At 38.9% G+C, this 23770-nt stretch overlaps 1 protein-coding gene across 5 annotated transcripts in view; it reads right to left on the bottom strand.

The window, feature by feature from the left end:
• Nucleotides 1–23770, bottom strand: part of AP4E1 (adaptor related protein complex 4 subunit epsilon 1) — a 98071-nt gene that overhangs the window by 30382 nt on the left and 43919 nt on the right. For all 5 annotated transcript variants that reach the window (XM_002825448.4, XM_063716148.1, XM_054531469.2 and 2 more), the window contains 2 exons: nucleotides 16911–17213; nucleotides 7021–7135 (listed from right to left, as the gene is read on the bottom strand). In XM_002825448.4, coding sequence (XP_002825494.2) covers nucleotides 7021–7135; nucleotides 16911–17213 — 418 coding nt within the window. The remainder of the gene's footprint in view (nucleotides 1–7020; nucleotides 7136–16910; nucleotides 17214–23770) is intronic.

Below are 23770 nucleotides of genomic sequence, written 5' to 3'. Positions count from 1 at the left end.
GTTGCCCAGGATGGAGTGCAATGGTACAATCTCAGCTCACCGCAACCTCCACCTCCTGGGTTCAAGCGATTCTCCTGCTTCAGCCTCTCAAGCAGCTGGGATTACAAGCATGCACCACCACACCTGGCTAATTTTGTATTTTCAGTAGAGATGAGGTATCTCCATGTTGGTCTGGCTGGTCTCGAACTCCCGACCTCAGGTGATCACCCACCTCAGCCTCCCAAAGTACTGGGATTACAGGTGTGAGCCACCGTGCCCAGCTGGGAAAAGCTGCTTTATGACATTGGTCTTTACAATAATTTCATGGATATGACACCAAAAGTACAGGTAACAATAACAAAAATAAACAAGTGGCAATACATCAAATTAAAAGGCTTCTGCATAGCAAAGAAAACACTCAACAGAGTGAAAAGGCAACCTATGGAATAGGAGAAAATATTTGCAAACCACATTTCTGGTAAGGGTTAACCTCCAAAACATGTTAATCCTACGACTCAATAGTTTTGGTTTTTTTTTTTTTTTTTTTTTTTACTAATAACCTGATCACAAATAGGCCAATAACTTAAATAAACATTTCTCTAAAGAAGACATACACATGGCCAACAGGTATATGAAAAAATGCTCAGTGTTACTATTAGCAAGAGAATACAAACTGAAACCATAATAAGGCATCGCCTTGTACCAGTCAGGATGGTGATTATCAAACAAAAGAAAACATAACGTGTCAGGAAGGATGTGAAGAAGTTAGAACCCTTACCCATTGTCAACGGGAATGCAAAATGGTGCAGCCACTGTGGAAAGCAGTATGGAAGTTCCTCAAAAAAATAAAAATACAGGCAGCACACAGCAGATCATGCTTATAATCCCAGTGCTTTGCAACGTCAAGGTAGGAGGATCACCTGAGCTCAAGAGTTTGAGACCAGCCTGGGCAACATTAGGGAGACTCTGTCTCTACAAAAAATTAAAAATGAACCAGGCATGATGGCATGCACCTGGAATCCTAGATACTTAGGAAGCTGAGGCAGTAGGATCACTTGAGCCAAGGAGTTCAGGGCTACAGTGAACTATGATCATTCTACTGCACTCCAGCCTAGGTGACAGAATGAGACACTGTCTCAAAAAAAAAAAAAAAAAAAAAAAAAAAAATTGGCCGGGCACAGTGGCTCATACCTGTAATCCCAGCACTTTGGGAAGCCAAGACAGGTGGATCACTTGAAGTCAGGAGTTTGAGACCAGCCTGGCCAACATGGCGAAACCCCGTCTCTACTAAAAATACAATTAGCCAGGTGTGGTGGCTCATGCTTGTAGTCCCAGCTACCCAGGAGGCTGAGGCAGGAGAATCACTTGAACCCAGGAGGCAGAGGTTGCAGTGAGCTGAGATCGCACCACTGCACTCCAGCCTAGGTGACAGAGCAAGATTCTGTCTCTAAATAAATAAAAATACAACTACTATATGCTCCAACAATCTCACTTCCGGGTGGGTATTTATCCCAAATTGAAATCAGGATCCAAAAGAGATATTAGCATTCCCATGTTCACTGCAGCACTATTCACAATAACCAAGATGTGAAAACAACTTAAATGTTCATCAGTAGGTGAACGGATAAAGAAGATGTCATATACATATACAATGGAATACTATTAAACTTTGAAAACGAAGAAAATTCTGCAATATACAACAACATAGATGAAACTTCAGAATATTATGCTAAGTGAAATAAGTAAGGCACAGAAGAATATTGCATGGGTCCAGTCTTGTGAGGTACCTAAAAGGTCAAATTCATAAGATTGAGGAATGGACTGGTTGCTGCCAGAGGCTAAGGGGAGAGAGAAATGGGGACTTACCAATCAATGGGCATGAAGTTTTAGTTAAACAAGATGAATAAGTGCTAGAGATCTGCTGTACAACATTGTATCTATAGTCAATCATAACGTATTATACACTTAAAAATTTGTTAAGAGGAGAGACCTCCAGTTAAGGTTCTTAACCACAATAAAATAAAATAATAAAAAGATTTAAAAAGATAAAAGGCAAAAAAGAGCAAATGCTTCTGGAAAAAGAGAACATCAAGCCTATTAATAATGTTCATAACTTTTTGGTCTCATTCTAGGATCAACAGTTCAGTTGTTGTCTTAACTCAATATGCCTAGCACACAGCCTGGAAAATAAGTACTCAACAAAATCATTAAAGGACAAATAGGAAAAAAAAAGAAAAACCTTTCAGCACTGAATTTTTCAGTATTGACATTCTGAACTCATAAACAGATAATATATTTATTCACTGATCTCCCTTTATTCATATGCATACTTCCCTTCTACCATCCAAATAACTCAATGATTTCCCCTTTACCTAAATCATGACAGACGTATTTTCCTAACAGGCTGCATTTCTTAAGTACAAAGTTACTCTTTCCTTTATTAGCTGTTTCTAACTTAAATCATCAGATATTTTGTTGAATGAAGAATTCTAATACTGAGAAATATTAGACTGCTCAGAGAGAAACATCCCCATAGGGCTACCCTCAGAAGACATGTCCCCCCATCCCCAAGGCCAACCAAACAGCCTTGCACTCACATCACGAGCCTAAGAAACAGCCCCATAGGCTACTCTTGGCAGACATGTACCCAGGCTGGCTAGGCAACTACAAGCCCATGCTTCCCAGCCAGAGTAACAGCTCCATGGCCCCAACCTCAGTAAGCCAGAACCCAAGTTGGCTGACTCACTGTGTACATGCACATATCCAAAACTTGAAAACAGCCTGGGAAACCTGCCCTTGGTGAAGCCACACCACCATCACCACAAACTCAGCCTAGGCCACTGAGAAACTCACAAATACCACTAGTGTAGATTACAGCTAAAGAAACTACATGGCCAGGCACAGTGGCTCACGCCTGTAATCCCAGCACTTTGGGAGGCTGAGGTGGGTGGATCACCTGAGGTCAGGAGTTTGAGACCAGCCTGACCAACATGGTGAAACCCTGTCTCTACTAAAAATACAAAAATTAGCCGGGTGTGGTGGTGTGTGCCTGTAGTCCCAGCTACTCGGGAGGCTGAGATGGGAGCATTGCTTGGGCCTGGGAGGCAGAGGTTGCAGTGAGCCAAGATCATGCCACTGCACTCCAGCCTGGATGACACAGCGAGACTCCTTCTCAAAAGAAAAAAAAAAAAAAAAAAAAAGAAAGAAAGAAAGAAAGAAACTACATGAAGACTACACTACATGTCTACCACCAAGGCCTTAGTACCCTACTGAACTTATACTCCAAGACCCATTTATACAAATAAGTCTTTCCCTTCAAACTGTACTACATAAAATTGAAAGAGTCAACTTTTCCACCAGATTCATACAAATCAACATAGGAACAAATCAACCATGAAAAAAGAAACATGTCATTACCAAAGGAAAATAATAAATTTCTAGTAACAGACCCCTAATCATAAGGAAATGTATGAAATTCCAGAAAAGGAATTCAAAATAACAATATTAAGGAAACTCAGTGAGATACAATACAGACAGACAATTCAATGAAATCAGGAAAATGACACATTATTTGAACAAGAAATTCAACAAAGAAACAGATATCATAAAAAAGAATCAAACAGAAATCCTAGAGCTGAAGAATTCAGTAAATGAAATAAAATATATACATAAGAGCTTCAACAACACATTAGAAAGCAGAAGAAATAATTTCTGAAGTTGAAGATAGGTCTTTTGAAATAACACAGGAAGACAAAAAAAATAAAAAATAATTTTTAAAAAAATGAAGAAAGCCTACAGGATTTGTGGGACACCATTAAGCAAATAAATGTTTGTATTATGGGCATTTCGGAAGGAGAAGAGAAGGGAAAATATGAAGAAAATAATTAATGAAATAATAGCAAGAAACTTTCCAAGTCTTGGAAGACAGAACATCCTAGTCCAGGAAGCTCAAAGAACCCCAAACAGATTCAACCCCAAGCAGGTCCTTTTTGAGGCACATTTTAGTCAAACTGTCAAAAGTCAAAGAAAAAGAATTTTGAAAGCAGCAAGAGAAAAGCATCAAGTCACATATAAGGGAATCCCCATTAGGCTAACAGCTGGATTTCTCAGCAGAAACCTTAGAGGCCAGGAGAAAATGGGATGATATATTCAAAGTACTAAAAGAAAAAAGAAAAAGAAGAAACAGCATGAATATCATATCCAGCAAAGCTATCCTTCAGAAATAAAGGGGAAATAAGATCTTTCACAGACAACCAAAATCAAGAACTTCATCACCAGTAGACCACCCTTACATGAAATGCTCAAGGGAGTCTGGAAATGAAAAGACAATAACTACCATTATGAAAACATTCAGAACTATAAAACTCACTGGTAGAGCTGATACACAAATGAGAAAAAGAAAGGAATCAAACCTTATCACTGAAGAAAAGCACCCAACTACAAAAATAAACAATTAAGAGAGGAAGTAAGGAACAAAGCATATGTAAAATACCCAGAAAACAATCAATAAAATGATAGCAGCAAATCCTCACCCATCAATAATAACCTTGAATGTAAATGGATCAAATTCCCCCACTTAAAAGATACAGAATCACTGCCTGGATTTTAAAAAAACAAGACTCAACAATACACTGCCTACAAGAAACTCACCTCACCTCTAAAGACACACACAGACTGAAAGTGGGGGGTTGGAAAAAGACATTCCAGACAAATAGAAACCAAAAGTGAGCAGAAGTCACTATACTAATAACAAACAAAACAGATTTTAAGTTGAAAGCTGTAAAAGGAGACAAAGAAAGACACTGTACAATAAAGGGATCAATTCATAAAAAGAATATAACAATTATATATGTACCCAACAACAGAGCATCCAAATATATAAAGCAAATATTAGACCCAAAGAGAGAGAGAAAGACCCTGATTCAGTAATAGTTGGGGGCTTCAAAAAACTGCACTCTCAGCATTGAACGAATTATCTAGCACTTCAATGTTTACTGCAGAGCACTATTCAAAGTAGCCAAGATATGGAATCAACCTAATACGGAATCAGCTTAGGTGTCCAACAACAGATGAATGGATAAAGAAAATGATGTGGTATTATATACAAAGTGAAATACTATTCAGCCATAAAAACAAATGAAATCCTGTCATTCATGGCAACATGGATGAAACCAAAGAACATTATATTAAGTGAAGTAAGTCAGGAACAGAAAGTTAAACACCACATGTTCTCTCTCATATGTGGAAGCTAAAGAAAACTGATCTCATAGAAGTAAAAATTACAATAGAGGATACTAGGGGCTAGGAAAGGTAGGGGTAAGGGAAGAATAGGGTAAAGGATAAAAAATTACAGCTAGATAGAAGAAATAAGTTCTAGACCACCATAGAATTACTATGGTTTAATAACAAAGTATCACATAGTCTCAAAAACTAGAAGAAAGATATTGAATGTGGCCGGGCATGGTGGCTCACGCTGGTAGTCCCAGCACTTTGGAAGGCCGAGGCGGGCAGATCACGAGGTCAGGAGATCAAGACCATCCTGGCTAACACGGTGAAACCCTGTCTCTACTAAAAATACAAAAAAATTAGCTGGACGTGGTGGCAGGCGCTTGTAGTCCCAGCTACTTGGGAGGCTGAGGCAGGAGGATGGCGTGAACCCAGGAGGCGGAGCTTGCAGTGAGCAGAGATCACGCCACTGCACTCCAGCCTGGGTGACAGAGCCAGACTCTGTCTAAAAAAAAAAAGAAAGATATTGAATGTTCCCAACACAAATAAATGATACATGTTTGAGATGATGGATATGCTAATTACTATGATCTGAACACTATACAAGGATTGAAACATCACTATATTCCCCATGAATATGTATAATTATTTGTCAATTAAGAAAATAAAATTTAAAAATAAATAAATAAAGACTGCTCAAAATAAAAATGAAGCTCCCTAGTCCATAGTAACCACGGTTGTTTTCTGAAACTTTTCCACAGATATGCTCAGACTAATATGTGTCAGCCTACCAGCACAGTGAACAACATGATACTCCCACCTTCAAGTTCTTTCATGTAGCCATAAAAAAGAATGAGATCATGTCTTTTGCAGGGACATGGATGGAGCTGGAGGCCATCCTTAGCAAATTAATGCGGGAACAGAAAGCCAAATACCGCATGTTCTCGCTTAAAAGTGGGAGCTAAATGATGAAAACACATGGACACATAGAGGGAAACAACACATGCTGGGGCTTTTCAGAGGGTGGAGGGTGAGAGGAGGGTGAGGATCAGGAAAACTAATGGGTGCTAGGCTTAATACCTGGGTGATGAAATAAGCTGTACAATAAACTCCCATGATACAAGTTTACCTATGTAACAAACCTGCACTTGTACCCCTGAACTTAAAAGTTTAAATTTAAAAAAAAGAAGAAGAAAAAAAAGTTTCCCATAAAGATCATTATGTTAATAAATATATTATCAAAAAAAAAAAGTTCCTCAAAATTTCAGTATAATGGCCAGTCGCGGTGGCTCATGCCTTAATCCTAGCATTTTGGGAGGTCAAAGATCACTTGAGGCCGAAGTTTGAAACCAGCCTGGCCAACAGGGTGAAACCCCATCTCTACTAAAAATACAAAAATTAGCTGGGTGTGGTGGCACCCACCTGTAAATCCAGCTACTTGGGAGGCTGAGGCACAAGAATCACTTGAGCCTGGGAGGCAGAGGTTGCAGTAAGCCCAGATCATGCCACTGCACTGCAGCCTGGGTGACAGAGCAAGACTCTTGTCTCAAAAAATAAATAAATAAATAAATTCCAGTATGACTACCACATCTTAGGTATTTGTGGATAGAGAGCCTATATCTTTAGCAATATCTCTTGGCTAACTTTTTTTTTTCCTCTGGGTATCTGAAAACCTAGTCAGGGCAAACAAATCACAAGTGAATCATTAAAGAGGAATAATAGAAAGTAAATATCTTTATTTATTTACTTACATGACTATAACATCAAAAATTACATCCCTACACTCTAGCTTATCATAAATCCATGAAAAATTACCTTTTTCCTGAGAAAGCTTTTCCTCCTGGCGTTGATGGTGAGGTTTGTAAGGCGCTGCACCCTGACTGAGTCCTTCAGCCACAAAACCATCCAGAAAAGATAAAGAAGCATCTACCTATATTAAAATTAAGCAAAAATTAGGAATTAAATAAATTTATCCTAAGTAGAGTATATAGTCACATAAATAATTTCAGCCCATATACATTTTTTAAAATTCTAAATGAGAAACGAAAACTTCAATTCTAAAAATGCTACCACAGCCAGGCACGGTGGCTCATGACTGTAATCCCAGCACTTTGGAAGGCCGAAATGGGCGGATCACTTGAGGCCAGGAGTTTAAGACCAGCCTCGCCAACACGGCAAAACCCCATCTCTACTAAAAATACAAAAAAATTAGCTAGGCATGGTGTCACGCAGCTGTAGTCCCAGCACAGCCACCACCCGGGAGATTGCAGCAGAACTGCTTGAACCCGGAAGGCAGAGGTTGCAGTGAGCTGAGATTGTGCCACCGCACTTCAGCCTGAGCGACAGAACAAGATTCTGTCTCAAAAAATGAATGAATGAAAATGCTACCCAACTCTCTCGCTTTCTGAAACACCTATAATCAGATCACGTGCCTAAGAATCTAACAATATAAATCATTTGCACTTACTATTAATTTCACTGCAGTGGAGAATATATTTTTGAGCATCAAATATGTTACAGCATCCTATTAAGTTCTATAATTGAGACAAAGGAAGACACAGTTCCTACCCTGAGCAGAACTGTAACCCACCAGAAGACACAGACATATATACTACGAGGTATGGTAACTATATTGGTTTCCTGCTGCAGGGGGCTAAAATCAAGGCTTTGGCAGGGCTGCTTCCTTCTGGATGTACCAGGGAAATCTGTTTCTTGTTTCTTCCAGCTTTTAGAGACTGCCAGCATTCCTTGATTTGTGGCCACATCATTCCAATCTCTGCTTTTGTTGTCACTTCGCCTTCTCCTCTCTAACCTCTTGCTTCACTTTTGTAAGGATCCTTGTGATTATATCATGCCTAGCTACATAATCTAGGATAACTGCCCCATCACAAAATATTTAATTTCATCACATCTACCAAGTTCCCTTCAATGTTTAAGATAACAAGCACAAATTCCAGAGATTAAGTCATGGACATCTCTGCAAGGGCCATTATTCAGCCTCCCACAGTGCCTTTGATTTAACTATCCTAATATAACTGAAAATGCTTTTTTACAAATCTATGGAAAATTACTTAATTTCACCAGGAAAAGTGTTAAGAGAATAATTTTTAATGAATAAATGATAAGAGATGAAGAAAGAATGACAGGGAAAGGAGAAAAGAAGGAGATGAACAAAAATGATAGATAAACAAGTGGAGAGAGCAGTGATGACCTCAGAAACCAAAGACTTGCCTCTCCTGATTTAGCCAAGTATATACAAATAGCTCAGATAATTTAGAATAGCAAATAATTATCAAACATAAAAATGGCACCTCACTCTCTGAATCTGGAAAGGTTTTGCTTAAATAAGATTCTTAGGCCATGCGTGGTGGCTCACACCTGTAATCCCAGCACTCTGGGAGGCCGAGGTGGGTGGATCGCCTGAGGTCAGGAGTTTGAGACCAGCCTGACTAACATGGTGAAACCTCGTCTCTACTAAAATACAAAAATGAGCCAGGAGTGGTGGTGGGTGCCTGTAATCCCAGCTACTCGGGAGGCTGAGACAGAAGAATCACTTGAAACCTGGGAGGAGGAAGTTGCAGTGAGCCGAAATCATGCCATTGTACTCCAGCCTGGGTGACAAGAGTGAAACTTCATCTCAAAAAAAAAAAAAAAGATTATTGAGATGAGGCTGAGGCCATGTCAACATCATTATTTTTTATTGGAGGAAAAGGGAAGTGCAGTTACTCCCTAGTATAATACTATGTGTAGCATATTCATTCATCATTTCAATAAACATCTCTGGAATGCCCACCAAATACTAAAGCAAGGCCTCTGCCCTTGAGGAACTACTGAAAGAACTAATGAAGAAATGTTCAAAATGAATACAAGTCATGAAAATCTGAGTCAAAATTAGTGGAAATAATACCCTTTATTTTCTCTTTCTCAGCTAATTTGAATAATTCTAATTACCTTTGAAAGTTTTCTAGACCAGGTGCAGTGGCTCACGTCTGTAATCCCAGCACTTTGGGAGGCTAAGGTGGGTGGATCACTAGGTCAGGAGTTTGAGACCAGCCTGGCCAATATGGTGACACCCTGTCTATACTAAAATTACAGAAAAAATTAGCCAGGCATGGTGGTGCGCACCTGTAGTCCCAGCTACTCAGGAAGCTGAGGCAGAAGAATCACTTGAACCCGGGAGGCAGAGGTTGCAGTCAGCCAAGATCATGCCACTACACTCCAGCCTGGGTGGCAGAGCGAGACTCCGTCTCAAAAAAAAAAAAAGAAAGAAAGTTTTCTAATTTACACCTGAGGGAGATCATGCTATGAAATAAAGAGAGTGAGTATTAAGTGAGAACTTTGGGTTAAAAGGGGTGGTGGCAAAAAGTAGGTGGGAAACTAAAAGGTGGGTGATCAAGCTCCAAAATGGTAAAGACTTTAACAAGTAGATTGACAAAATAAAAGGGAAAACCACTTTTTTGGATTCTCAAATAGAGGAGGAATAAAATGACACAGAATTTCAAAGAAGATTAAAAGAAGATAGCCAAACATGTGGAGGTTCCTGAAAAGTGGTATGGCCACGGAGAGTACAAAAGCTCCGAAAACCCTCCTCCATAGCTTGCCATATGCATCTCCTTCCTCTGTATCCTCTGCAATATAGTTTATAATAAACCAGTAAGCTAACACAAATCAAGGTGAAAATGTGGAATAATACTAATGAGATATTGCCCGATTCATGAATCACTACTAAAAATCAATTTGTGTGCACCCCACTGTTGCCACCACTGGCATGTATGCATGCCATCTTTGGAGGCCCAAGGACTGGCACACCCAATCCTGCCACTGCCAGGACCCATACACACTGCCCAGGGATCTGACAACCATTATGCCCAGCCAACCATTGCTACCAGTGGTGCACAAGGATCAACTCACCTAATGTTCTATCCTCAGCAAAGCCTTTCTACAGCCTCCACTAACAACCACAGCCTAAGCCATTCTATTAGTCCGTTCTTGCACTGCTATAAAGAAACACTTGAGACTGGGTAATTTATAAGAAAAAAAAATAGGTTTCATTGGCTCGCAGATCTGCAGGCTGTACAAGAAGCATGATACTGGCATCTGTTCAGCTCTTGTAAGGCCTTGGAAGCTTTTACTTATGGAGGAAGGTAAAGCAGAAGCATGGTAAAAGCAGGAGCGAAAGGGAAAGTCCAGTGTGTGTGTGTGTGTGTGTGTGTGTGTGTGTGTGTGGTGAAAGCAGGAGTGAAAGGGAAAGTCCAGTGTGTGTGTGTGTGTGTGTGTGTGTGTGTGTGTGTGAAGCTTTTACTTATGAAGGAAGGTAAAGCAGAAGCATGGTAAAAGCAGGAGCGAAAGGGAAAGTCCAGAGTGTGTGTGTGTGTGTTAGGGGGAGGTGCTATACTTTAGTGTGTGTGTGTGTGTGTGTGTGTGTGTGTGTTAGGGGGAGGTGCTATACTTTAGTGTGTGTGTGTGTGTGTGTGTGTGTGTGTGTGTGTTAGGGGGAGGTGCTATACTTTACAATAACCAGATCTCTCAAGAACTCACTCTCTATCACGAGGACAGCACCAAGCCATGAGGTATCTGCCTTCATAACCCAAACAACTCCCACCAGGCCCTACCTCCAACACTGGGGATTACAATTCAACTTGAGATTTGGGCAGGAGATCCAAACCATATCACCACTGAGGAACTCACAGACATCACTGATTATGATTATAGTTGAAGAAATCGTCTGGAAAATATACTACTGTGCCCATCCAGAATCAAAGCCCAAAGCCCAAGCACCTTATTAACCAACATCACAGATACATCTGTAGGGAGAGGTCTTTCCCTACTAAAAGGAATCCATAAACTTAGAACCAACTGCTATGATACCAGATACACATATGTCAATGTGAGGACACAAGAAAAATAAAAAAGCAAAGAAACATAACCTCCAAAGGAACACAATAACTCTCCAGTGACAGATCCCAAAAAAAGGAAATCTATAAAATGCTTGAAAAAAAAATCAAAATAATGATCTTAAGGAAACTCAAAAGATACAAGAGAACACAGATAAACAAAACAAAAATAAATCAAGAAAACAATTCATGATCTGAATGAGAAATTCAACAAAGAGGTAGACATAAATAAGAAACAAACAGAACTCGTAGAACTGAAGAATTCAATGAATGAAATAAAAAGTATAACCAAGAGCTTCAACAATAGACTAGATTGAGAAGGGAGGATCTCCAAATTTGAAGACATGTCTTTGAAATAAACCGACAAAAATAAATAAATAAAACAGAATAAAGAAAGCACACGTGACATATGAGACAACATAAAGCAAACAAATATTTGAATTTTGAGAGTTTAAAGACAAAATGGGCAAAGGCACAGAAAACCTAATTGAAAAATAATAGCTAAAAATTTCCCAAGTCTTGCAAGAGATACAGACATCCATATGCAGGAAGCTCAAAGCTCCTCAAAGAGATTCAACCTGGCCGGGAGTGGTGGCTCACGCCTGTAATCCAGTACTGATTCTAAATAGGAAGAAGAGTGTCTCCTCTGGAAAACTGCAGTGAAGATATTTATATCCTGTGACAGTCTCTTTTAATACAGAATAATTGAGGAATTTCTCTTATTTGTTGATTTTAAAAGACATACATATCTGGCGTACATATGCTTCTTTGATACACGCATAGAATGTCTAATACATAAATCAGAGTATTTAGGATATCCATCACCTCTAACATTTATCATTTGTGTTGGGAACATTTCAAATCTTCTATTTTGAAATATATAAATACTATACAATTATTACTAACTATAGTCACCCTACTGTGCCATCAAACACTAGAACTTACTCCTCTTATCTAGGTATGTTACTAACCATTAACCAACCATTCTTCTTCCCTGCCCCTTGACCCTTCCCAGCTTTATTCTCTACCTCCATAAGATGAACATTTTTAACTTCCACATATGCATAAGAACATGTAATATTTGACTTTCTGTGCCATGCTTATTTTACTTCATAGTGAAATAAATCCCATCTATGTTTATAGGATATTATTTGGCTGAATAGTATTCCATTGTGTATACATACCACATTTTCCTTATCCATGTGTCCATTGGTGGACACTTAGGTTGATTCCACATTTTGGCTATTGTGAATAGTACTGCAGTGAACATGGGGGTGCAGGTATACCTTTGAAATAATGATTTCCTTTCCATTGGATAAATACCCAGGGGTGGGATTACTGGGTTGTTTTTTTTGAAACAATTTTTGGTTTTTTGAAAACTCTCCATGCTGTTTTCTATAATGGCTATCTTAATTTACATTCCTACTAACAGTGCATGAGTTTCCTTTTTTCTGCATCCTTGGCAACATTTGTTATTTTTTGTCTCCTTGATAACAGCCATTGTAACTGAAATGAGATAATATCTCATGGTGGTTTTGATTTACATCTCCCTGATGATTAGCGATGTTGAGCATTTTTTTGTTTACCTGTTGGCCATTTGTGTATCTTCTTTTAAGAGACATCTGTTGATGACCTTTGCCCATCTTTAAATGGGATTATTTGTTTTTTGTCTTGTTTTGTTTTGTTTTTGCTGTTGAATTGAGTTCCTTACATATTCTGGATATTAGTCCCTTGTTTGTAAATATTTTTCCCCAGTCTACATATTGTTTCTTCACTCTATTGATTGTACCGTTTGCTGTGCATAAGTTTTTGACCTTAATACAGTCCCATTTGTCATTTTTGCCTTTTTTGCCTGTGCTTTTGAAGTCTTAGCCATAAATCTTTGCCTCGACCAATGTCCTAAAGCATTTCCTCTAAGTTTTCTTCTAGTAGTTTTATAGTTTTGGATCTTACATTAAATTCTTTAATTCAATGTGACTTGATTTTTTTATATGCTGAGAGATAGGGATCTCGTTCCATTATTCTGTATGCTGATATCAAGGCTTTTCAATTCAACACTATTTATTGAAGAGGGTGTCATTTCCCCAATATATATTCTTGGCACTTTCACCGAAAATCAGTTAGTCGTAAATACGCGGATTTCTTTTCTGGGTTCCCTCTGTTCCATTGGTTTGTATGTCTTTCTTTATACCAATACCATGTTGTTTTGGTTACTACAGCTTTGTAGTATATTTTGAAATTGGGTAATGTGATGCCTCCAGCTTTGTTCTTTTTGCTTAGTATTGTATTGGCTATTCAGAGTCTCATGGTTCTCTACAAATTTTAGGGTTGTTTTTTCTATTTCTGTGAAGACTGTCATTGGTATTTTGATAGTACATTGAATCTGTAGATTGCTTTGAGTAGTATGGGCATTTTAACAATATTCATGTGATCCATTAGCATGGGATATATTTCCATTTGTTTGTATCCTCTTCAGTTTCTTTTATCAGTGTTTTGAAGTTTTCCTTGTAGAGGTCTTCCACCTCCCAGGTTAAATTTATTCCAAGTATTGTATTTATTTATTTATTTTTATTTTTTATTTTTGTAGCTGTTGTAAATGGCATTACTTTCTTGAATTTTTTTTTTTTTTTCTGGCTTGGTGTATAGAAATGCTACTGATTTTTGTATGTTGATTTTTGTATCCTGGATCTTTACTGAATTCTTTTATTGGTTCTAAGAACTTTTTGTTGGAGTCTTTAGGTTTTTCTATATATAAGATCATGTCATCTGCAAAAAGGGACAATTTGACTTCCTCTTTTCCAATTTAGATCCCTTTATTTCTTTCTTTTGCCCAATTGCTCTGGCTAGGACTTCTAGTACCATGTTGAATAGGAGTGATGAAAGTGGGCATCCTTGCCTTTTTCCAATTCTTAGAGGAAGTGCCTTCAGTTTTTTCTTATTCATTGTGATACTGGCTTTGGGTTTGTCATATATGGGCTTTATGATGTTGAGTATTTTTTTTCTATGCTTAATTTCTTGTGAGTTTTTATCATGATGGGATGTTGGATTCTACCAAATGAATTCTCTGCATCTATTGAGATGATCATATGGTTTTTGTCCTTTATTCCGTTAATGTGAATTATCACATTTATTGATTTGTGTATGTTCAACCATCCTTGCATTTCTGGGAAAATTCCACTTGATCATAGTGTATTATCTTTTTGGTGTGTTATTGGATTCAGTTTTCTAGTATTCTGTTGAGAATTTTTGCATCTATGTTCATCTGGGATATTGGCTTGTAGTTTGTTATTGCTGTTGTGTCCTTGTCTAGTTTTGGTATCAGGGTAATGCTGGCCATATAAAATGAGTTAGGAAGAATGTCCTCCTCTTCGATTTTTTTGGACTAGTTTAAGAAGAGTTGGTGCTAGTTCTTCTTTATAAATTTGCCAGAATTCATTTGTAAAGCCATCTTGTAAGCTTTTCTCTGTTGGGAGACCTACTATTACTGATTCAATGTCATCATTCATTCAGGTTTTCTATCTCTTCCTTGTGCAATCTTGGTAGATGTGTCCAGGAATTTATTTGTTTCCATCAGGTTTTCCAGTTTGTTAGTGTACAGTTGTTTATAATCATCTCTAATAATCATTTATATTTCTGTGGTAGCCATTACAATGTCTACTTTTTTGTTTCTGGTTTTACTTATTTGAATCTTCTCTCTTTCTTGATTAGTGTAGCTAGCAGTTTATCAATTTTGTTTATTGTTCAAAATAACCAACTTTTTGTCTCATTGATTTTTTTTTTATCTTTTTTTTAAGTCTCCATTTTGTTTATTTCTGGTCTGATCTTTACTATTTATTTCCTTCTACTAATGTTGAGTTTGGTTTGTTCTTCCTTTCTAGTCCCTTGAGGTGCGTCATAAGGTTGTTTGTTTGAAATCCTTCTACTTTTCTGATGTATGTGTTTATCGCTATAAACTTCCCTCTTAGCACTGTTTTTGCCATATTACATAGGTTTTGGTAAGTTGTGTTTGAATTTCCATTTTTATTAGATTCAAGAAATTTTTATTTTCTTCTTAATTTCTTCACTGACCTAATCATCACTCAGAAATATGCTGTTTTGATTTTCGTATATTCGTTCAGTTTCCAAAGTACCTTTTATTATTGATTTCTAGTTTTATTACATGCAGCTTGAGAAGATACTTGCTATGATTTTAATTTTTTCAAATTTGTTGAGACTTTTTTGTGGCCTAACATATGGTCTGTCCTGGAGAATATTCCATGTGTTGATGAGAAGAATGTGTATTCTACAGCTGTTGAATAAAATGTTCTGTAAATATCTGTTAGGTCCATTTGGTCTAGACTGAAAATTAAGTTTGATGCTTCTTTGTTGATTTTCGGTCTAGATGATCTGTCTTATTCTGAAAGTGATGTGTCAAGGTTTCCAACTATGATTGTATGGGGTTCTACCTCTCTCTTGAGCTTTAATAATATTTGCTTTATATATATTTGCTTCAGTGTTGGGTGCATATGTATTTACAGATGTTATATGCCCTTGGTAAACTGATCCCTTCATCATTACATAATGACATTTCTCATCTCCTTTATATTTTTTTTCCAAGTCCATTTTGTCTGATATAACATGAGCTACTCTTGCATGCTTTTGGTTTCTGTTTGCATGGTTATTTTTATTTATCCCTTCACTTTCAGTCTGTGTGTCTTTACAGGTGAGTGAGTTTCTTATAGGCAGCATATAGCTGGATCTTATTTTGTTATCTATTCAGCCAGCCTATATATTTCAATTGAGGAATTTAAACTGTTTTCATTAAAGGTTGTTATGGATAGGTGAGGACTTACTACTGTCATTTTGTTGATTGTTATACATTTTTTCCTTTCTTCCTTTTTCATTATTTAGCTGGATGGATTTTGTGTGTGTGATGATAATATTTGATTCCTTTCTCTTTCTCATTTGTGTATCTGCCTTACCAGTGAGTTTTATACTTTCATGTGTTTTCATGTTGGTAGATATCTTTTCACTCCCAGATGTAAGACTCCCTCAAACATTTCTTTTAGGGTTGGTCTAGTGGGGATGAATTCTCTCAGTTTTACCTGTCTAGGAAAGACTTTATTTCTCCTTTATGCTGTGTATAGTATACTTACTTGTCTGGCAGTTTTTGGGTTTTTTTTCCCAGCACTTTGAGTATATCTTCCCATTTTCTCCTTGCCTATAAAATAAGGTTTCTGCTACAAAATCCACTATTAGTCTGATAGGAATACTCTTATATGTGTGACTTGATACTTTTCTCTTGCTGTTTTTGGAATTCTCTCTTTGTAATTGTAATTTGACTTTTGTCAGTTTGGCTATAATGTGCTTTGGTGAAGACCTTTTTAGGTTGAATCTTTTTTTTTTTTTTTTTTTGAGACAGAGTTTCACTCTTGTTGCCCAGGCTGGAGTGCAATGGTGCAATCTCAGCTGACCGCAACCTCTGCCTCCTGGGTTCAAGCAATTCTCCTGCCTCAGTCTCCCAAGTAGCTGGGATTACAGGCATGTACCACCATGCTCAGCTAATTTTGCATTTTTAGTAGACATGGGGTTTCTCCACGTTGGTCAGGCTGGTCTCAAACTCCCAACCTCAGGTGATCCGCCCACCTCGGCCTCCCAAAGTGCTGGGAGCTCTCAGACTCCCTGTCATACTAATGTGAGAAGGAACTCCAAAGTTCACCTTAAATGCTACAGAAACCACATTTTGATATATTCCTGATATGTCACAAATGCAAGAATTACTCTGTTTAATGACAACGCAATTTTTAAAAAGATGGAACACCAATGTCTTACCACCAAGTCTTCACAACTCCTGTCAATTGGAAGCAAGCTCTTCATAAGTTCCACATTCTCATGCAAATGTTTTAATTCAAATGCATGTTGTCTCATACAAGTATCCAAAGATATGGTAAATTCATGGATTAATCTCTCAACTGTATTAGAAGAGTGCGCCTGAGGTGTCAATTTGGTCACAGCAGCAATTAACCAGGCTTTTGTTTCTGAAGACACAGAGTCATTCATAAGTAACTTGTAGAGCTTAGCTATAACTTCCTCTGGCGTTTCCTTATCTAAGAGGTAGGAATATTCCCCTAATACCTGTAAATAAAACAAAGAGATATTTATATAGAAATATCAAGTTATACAGTAGACTATACTAAAATCTAAACAAAGTGCCTACTGCTAGAGTGAATTTAAAGTAGATTAAACATCCTCTCATGGTGAAAAAATTATTAAAGATACAACTGTGTATTTCAGGTTCAAAATTATACCAATAATTCAGAATGGCTTTCCCCATCATTGTCATTAACAATATATAAAGCAGCATACCTTTACAAGTTTCTGAACTTCTGGAGTTGGTTGTTGGTTTTTATAAGCACTATCACATCCTGTTATTATTTTCCAGTAAGCACTTATTGATGGTTCTCATGTAATGATGGTTCTTACTACATGTAGTAAGAGGCACTTAAGGTGTTTCATAAAAATACAGATTTCTAGGCTCTACCCCCAGATATTCTGATTTAGTATGTCTGTGGTCCCCGAGGATATACATTTGAATATGCATCAGCTGATTCTGATGTAGACATTCCACAGAAGAGACTTTTAAGAAACACTTATTGGCCAGGCATGGTGGCTCACACCTGTAATCCCAGCACTTTGGGAGGCCGAGGCAGGTGGATCACCTGAGGAGTTCAAAACCAGCCTGGCCAACATGGTGAAACCCCGTCTCTACTAAAAATAAAAAAATTAGCTAGGTGTGGTGGCACATGCCTATAGTCTCAGCTACTCAGGATGCTGAGGCAGGAGAACTGCTTGAACCTCGGAGGCAGATGTTGCGGTGAGCTGAGATCATGCCACTGCACTGCAGCCTGGGCAACAGAACAAGACTCTGTCTCAAAAAAAAAAAAAAAAAAAAAAAAGAAACGCTTGTCTATGTCACACGTCTAACTTAGGTGACATACAATCCTGTAAGTGAAAGAATGGATAGGGACAGGAGGCAGAGGAATTCTAGGCAGAAAAGGGTGGGGTCCCTGGAGAAGCCCCACCCGCAAGCCAAAAAGCCTGAGACCATGGCCCAAAGTGAGAACTTATATCCCTATTTTCCCATTCAAATGTTGCCTTTTCCTAAAACACCCACGGCCCTGCCCTGCCCTGCCCCATCCTGTGCCTATAAAGACCCCAGACTCAGCCAGCATAGAGGAAGAAGCAGCTGGATGTCAGAGAGAAGCAGCTTTACTTCAGAGGGACAGCTTGACAGCATAACTTCAAAGAAGAATCCAGCCAGAGATGGCTGGACTTCTGGAGAACATTACCTTCACCGCCCCAGTCCCCCTGTCAGCTCCCCTTCCTGCCGAGAGCCACTTTCACTGGCAACAAAATCCCCTGCATTTATCATCCTTCAATTCATTTGTGTGACCTCATTTTTCCTGGACACCAGACAAGAGCTCAGGAGTGAGTGCAGATACAAAACGGCCCACTGAGCTGTTAACACTTAAGCCGTCTGCTGATGGCAGACCTAAAAGAGCACTGTAACATGCTCACTGGGGCTTCAGGAGTCACGGGTACTCCCCACTAGATGCTGCCATGGGGCCCATACAGAGTTTTGCTCCTACCAGAGCCCAAAAGCACTCACTCTGGCTCCTGCACCCGCTCACCTGCATGCTCACCCTCCTGCGAGGGGTTGAGAGCTGCAGGATGAGTAAGTGAAGCACCCGTCTCAAAGCCCACAAAGGGGTCAAGGGGAATTTCCTATTTCAGAATCATTAATAAACTGATAATTCAGGAAGTATGAAATCTCTCTGATATGGTTTGGCTCTGTGCTCCCACCCAAATCTCACCTTGAATTGTAATAATCCCCCACATGTCAAGGGCAGGACCAGGTGGAAATAACTGAATCATGGGGGCAGTTTCTCCCATGCTGCTCTTGTGATAGTGAGTTCTCACGAGATCTGATGGTTTTATGAGGGGCTTCCCCCTTCACTCGGCTTCATTCTCTCTCCTGCTGTCCTGTAAAGAGGTGCCTTCTGCCTTGATTTTAAGTTTCCTGAGGCCTCCCCAGCCATGTGGAACTGTGAGTCAACTAAACCTCTTTTCTTTATAAATTACCCAGTCTCGGATATTTCTTCATAGCAGCGTACGAATGGACTAATACGCTTTCCTAAATGGTGTTTATGGAATAATTTCATGTCTTTGGTATAATATCGGCACCAGCAAGAAAAGGAGGCTGGGTGATAGGCAAGGGAAAATGTATAGCTAGTAAGAAGGAAGAGAAGAGAAGGAAAAAGAAATAGGACTAAATGAGTTCAATCCTTAAATGGTATGATAATTTTTAGGGTGGTTTTATAAAAAATGGAAGGTAGCTCCAGAAGAACAGGTAACATAAGTCCCAGTTCAAAAATCAATGGTAATGGACGTCTGCTTCTGGGAAGATGGAGAAGATGTATTTATCCCTATTTTTCCTACTAAGTATACCTAAAAACCCTTGATATTACATACAAAACATACAGCACATTACCTGTTGTCTCGTTTACCTCAGACTGGATGTGGAGAGCCAGAACCTGGAAATGCCAATGGGCACAGACAAAAAGCCCCAAAAGGAGCCTGCCCTCTAGTCAATGAGCCAAGAGGACAGAAAACTTTCAGACAATAACCCTCCTACTCCAGCCAAATACCACACAGAAAAATCTGCAGCCCCACCCCACCAGCAAAGGCAGAGTGGAGAATCAAGACTTCTACCCTCACTAGGCTACAAGAGGTACCCCAAATTCCCCAGCAGGGTGGCAACTGAGAAGACTGAGTGGGGAGTCAGGACTTTCATCCCCACTGAGCTGTAGAGAGGCCTACTCCCCTGCAGTGTCAGTGGAGACTAGGCAGGGAGCCTGCACCTCACCTCCACCGAGGAGAAATACAGTGTCCCTGCCTTTCTCTGATGGGAGTGTGTCAGTGGAAGCCTGATGGAGTCAGGATTTTCCCCACTGTTCAGCAAGCCACCCCCTCATAGTGTCAGTATAGGCCACAGAACTGAAGATGTCAATACCCTTCTCTCAACAATTAATAGGACTAGACCAAGAATCAGCGAGGATACAGAAGAACTCAACAACACCATCACAACAGACTTTATAGAACACAACACCCAGAAAAAGCAAAATAGATCATCACCGGCCATCAGAGAAATGCTAATCAAAACCACAAAGAGATACCATCTCACATCAGTTAGAATGGTGATCATTAAAAAGTCAGGAAACAACAGGTGCTGGAGAGGATGTGGAGAAATAGGAACACTTTTACACTGTTGGTGGGACTGTAAACTAGTTCAACCATTGTGGAAGACAGTATGGCGATTCCTCAAGGATCTAGAACTAGAAATATCATTTGATCCAGCCATCCCATTACTGGGTATATACCCAAAGGATTATAAATCATGCTGTTATAAAGACACATGCACATGTATGTTTATTCACAATAGCAAAGACTTGGAACCAATCCAAATGTCCATCAATGATAGACTGGATTAAGAAAATGTGGCACATACACACCATGGAATACTATGCAGCCATAAAAAGGATGAGTTCACGTCCTTTGTAGGGACATGGATGAAGCTGGAAACCATCATTCTCAGCAAACTATCGCAAGGACAGAAAACCAAACACCGCATGTTCTCACTCATAGGTTCAATGAGAACACTTGGAACAGGAAGGGGAATATCACACACCAGGGCCTGTTGTGGGGTAAGGGGACGGGGGAGGGATAGCATTAGGAGATATACCTAATGTAAATGAAGAGTTAATGGGTGCAGCACATCAACACGGCACATGTATACATATGTAACAAACCTGAACACTGTGCACATGTACCCTAGAACTTAAAGCAACTTTTCAAGCAAACACAGAACATATACCAAGACAGACTGTGCCTTGAACCGTAAAACAAACCTCAAATTTGAAAGAACCGAAATCATACATAGTATTTTCTCTAATCACAATGAAAGCAAACTAGATATCAGTAACAGAAAGATAACAGAAAATTTTCTAAACACTCAGAAACTAAACAATACTCTTCTGAATAATCCATGACTCAAAGATAAGTCCCAAGGGGGGGAAAAACAACAACAACAACAACAACAAACTGAACTATTGAATGAAAATTCAGTTAAGAGATTTTTCTTTAAGAAAATTGAATTTATAATTTAATAACTCCCCCAAAAATCTACAAGTCCAGATGGTTTCACTGGAAAATTCTACCAAATTTTTAAAGCAGAATTAACAGCAATTTTATGCAAACTCTTCCAGAAAATAGGAGGGCGCATTCCCAAGTCATTTCATGAAACTAGTATTACTTTGATACCAAAACTGGAATACCACAAAAATGAAAACTACAGACCAATAGCCCTCATGACACTAGATAAAATTCTTAACAAAGCCTCAAGAAATCTACAAGAACACTCCTAGAACTATTAAGTTAGTTCAGCAAGACTGTAGGATACAAGATCAAAATACAAAATCTATTGTATTTGTATATACTTTTGGCCCTCTGCATCTAAAGGGGATTGGTTTCAGGACTCCCTGTGGATGCCTGAATCCGAAAATAGTACTGAACTCAACTGCCACCAATTGGAACATGCTTCTGATCACGTCTTCCACTCACAAATTTAATGCCTTTTCCATCTTAACTAAGATCTCATCACGCACTGTGACCATAACTTTTGTAATTTAAGGTATGACAGCAAAACAGGATTTTTTTTTTCCTTCTTCACAATTTCACAGAGGCAATTTCCCTTCTTACTGTAGAACTTTACAACCTCAGCATATGATGTTTTTCTTTCCTCATTAAGTCAAGAACTTTCACCTTTTCACTTAAAGGAACCATTTTTATAGCTTCTCTTTGGCATATCCAAATTGCCAGCATCACAACTCTTGTGCTGTAGGGCCATGATTAAGTAAATAAAGGTTACTACAATATAAGCACTGCAATAATGCTACAGTTCATCTGAAAACCTAGACAGCTACTAAGTGACTAACAGGCAGGTAGTGTATACAGCATGGATACACTGGACAAAGGAATGATTCAGGTCCCAGCTGGGGCAGAGCAGGATGAAGCAGGATGGCTCAAGATTTCATCATGCTACTCAGGACAGCACATAATTTAAAACTTATAAATTGTTGATTTCTGGAATTTTCCATTTCGTATTTTCAGACCATGACTGGCCACAGGTAACTAAAACTGCAGAAGGCAAAACTACAGATAAGGGGGCCTACTGTATATGACCTGTATGCTGTAGAAAGAAATAAAAGACAATCTAAATTAAGTGGAGTGACATGCCGCGTTCATGGACAAAAAAAACTAATGGCCACAAAAACCAATAATCAATTCAGGAAGGATCATCAACACTAAAGCCATTGAAGATAGCTGAGGAAAAGATATTTGCACAGCCTCATAGAATCACCTCACAAATTAGTTATAAATTACAAAAAGGAAAGATACCTTTATAATGCAAAGATCTGAAGGTCACCATCTTTTTTTTCTCCCTTTGGTAGAGACTAGGTCTCCCTTTGTTGCCCAAGCTGATCTCAAACTCTGGCTTCAAGCAATCCTCCCACCTCCCAAAGTGCTGGGATGACAGGCACGAACCACTGCACCAGGCCACCATCTTAACCCAAACTTATAAACTTACAATCACCAGTAAGTGGACAAACTGACATTATATATATCCTGATATGATGCAGTAGGAAATACACAACATTGCCTATGTAGTATTCTCACTAAAAATGTTTAACCTGAACAAAAATAATCAGATATCCAGAATGTAGGACATTCTATAAGTTAACAGTAGTCACCCAAAACAAACAAAAAAATCTGTCATAAAAACCAAAAGAAAGTGGGGTTCATTATAAATTAAAAAAGGGTAAAGAGACATAAGTAAAGGCAATTTGTGATCCTCAGCTGGATCTGGGATTGAAAGGAGGAGAATAATAGCCCTAAGAAACATTTTTTGGTACAACTCCATAAATCAGAGTCTGGACAGTATAGTGGGTGATATTAACGAATTACTGTACATTTCTTTTTTTTTTTTTCTTTTGAGATGGAGTCTTGCTGTGTCGCCCAGGCTGGAGTGCAGTGGCATGATCTCAGTTCACTGCAACCTCCGCCTCCTGAGTTGAAGCGATTCTCCTGCCTCAGCCTCCCGAGCAGCTGAGACTACAGGTGCATGCCACCATGCCTGGCTAATTTTTTGTATTTTTAGTAGAGATGGGGTGTTACCATGTTAGCCAGGATGGTCTCGATCTCCTGACCTCGTGATCCACTCACCTCGGCCTCCCAAAGTGCTGGGATTACAGGCATGAGACACCATGCCCAGTGTCTTTACACTTCTTAGGTATGACAACAGTTTTATACTTATGTCATTCATAGAAGATTCATGTTGCGGTTTTAGGAGTGAAGTGTCACAGTATCTGCAATTCAATTCTAAACAGCTCAGCAAAACAAACTGTATATAGGTAGACCTAGATATACCTATAGATGCAGATACAGTTAAAAATATTTAACTGGGCCGGGTGCGGTGGCTCACACCTGTAATCCCAGCACTTTGGGAGGCTGAGGCAGGTGGATGACCTGAGGTCGAGAGTTCAAGACCAGCTTGGCTAACATGGCAAAACCCC

This window comes from Pongo abelii, chromosome 16 (genome assembly GCF_028885655.2).
Source record: "Pongo abelii isolate AG06213 chromosome 16, NHGRI_mPonAbe1-v2.0_pri, whole genome shotgun sequence".
Lineage (NCBI taxonomy): Eukaryota > Metazoa > Chordata > Mammalia > Primates > Hominidae > Pongo > Pongo abelii.
Note: the sequence above shows the minus strand (reverse complement) of the source record. Positions and strands in the feature narration are given on the sequence as shown.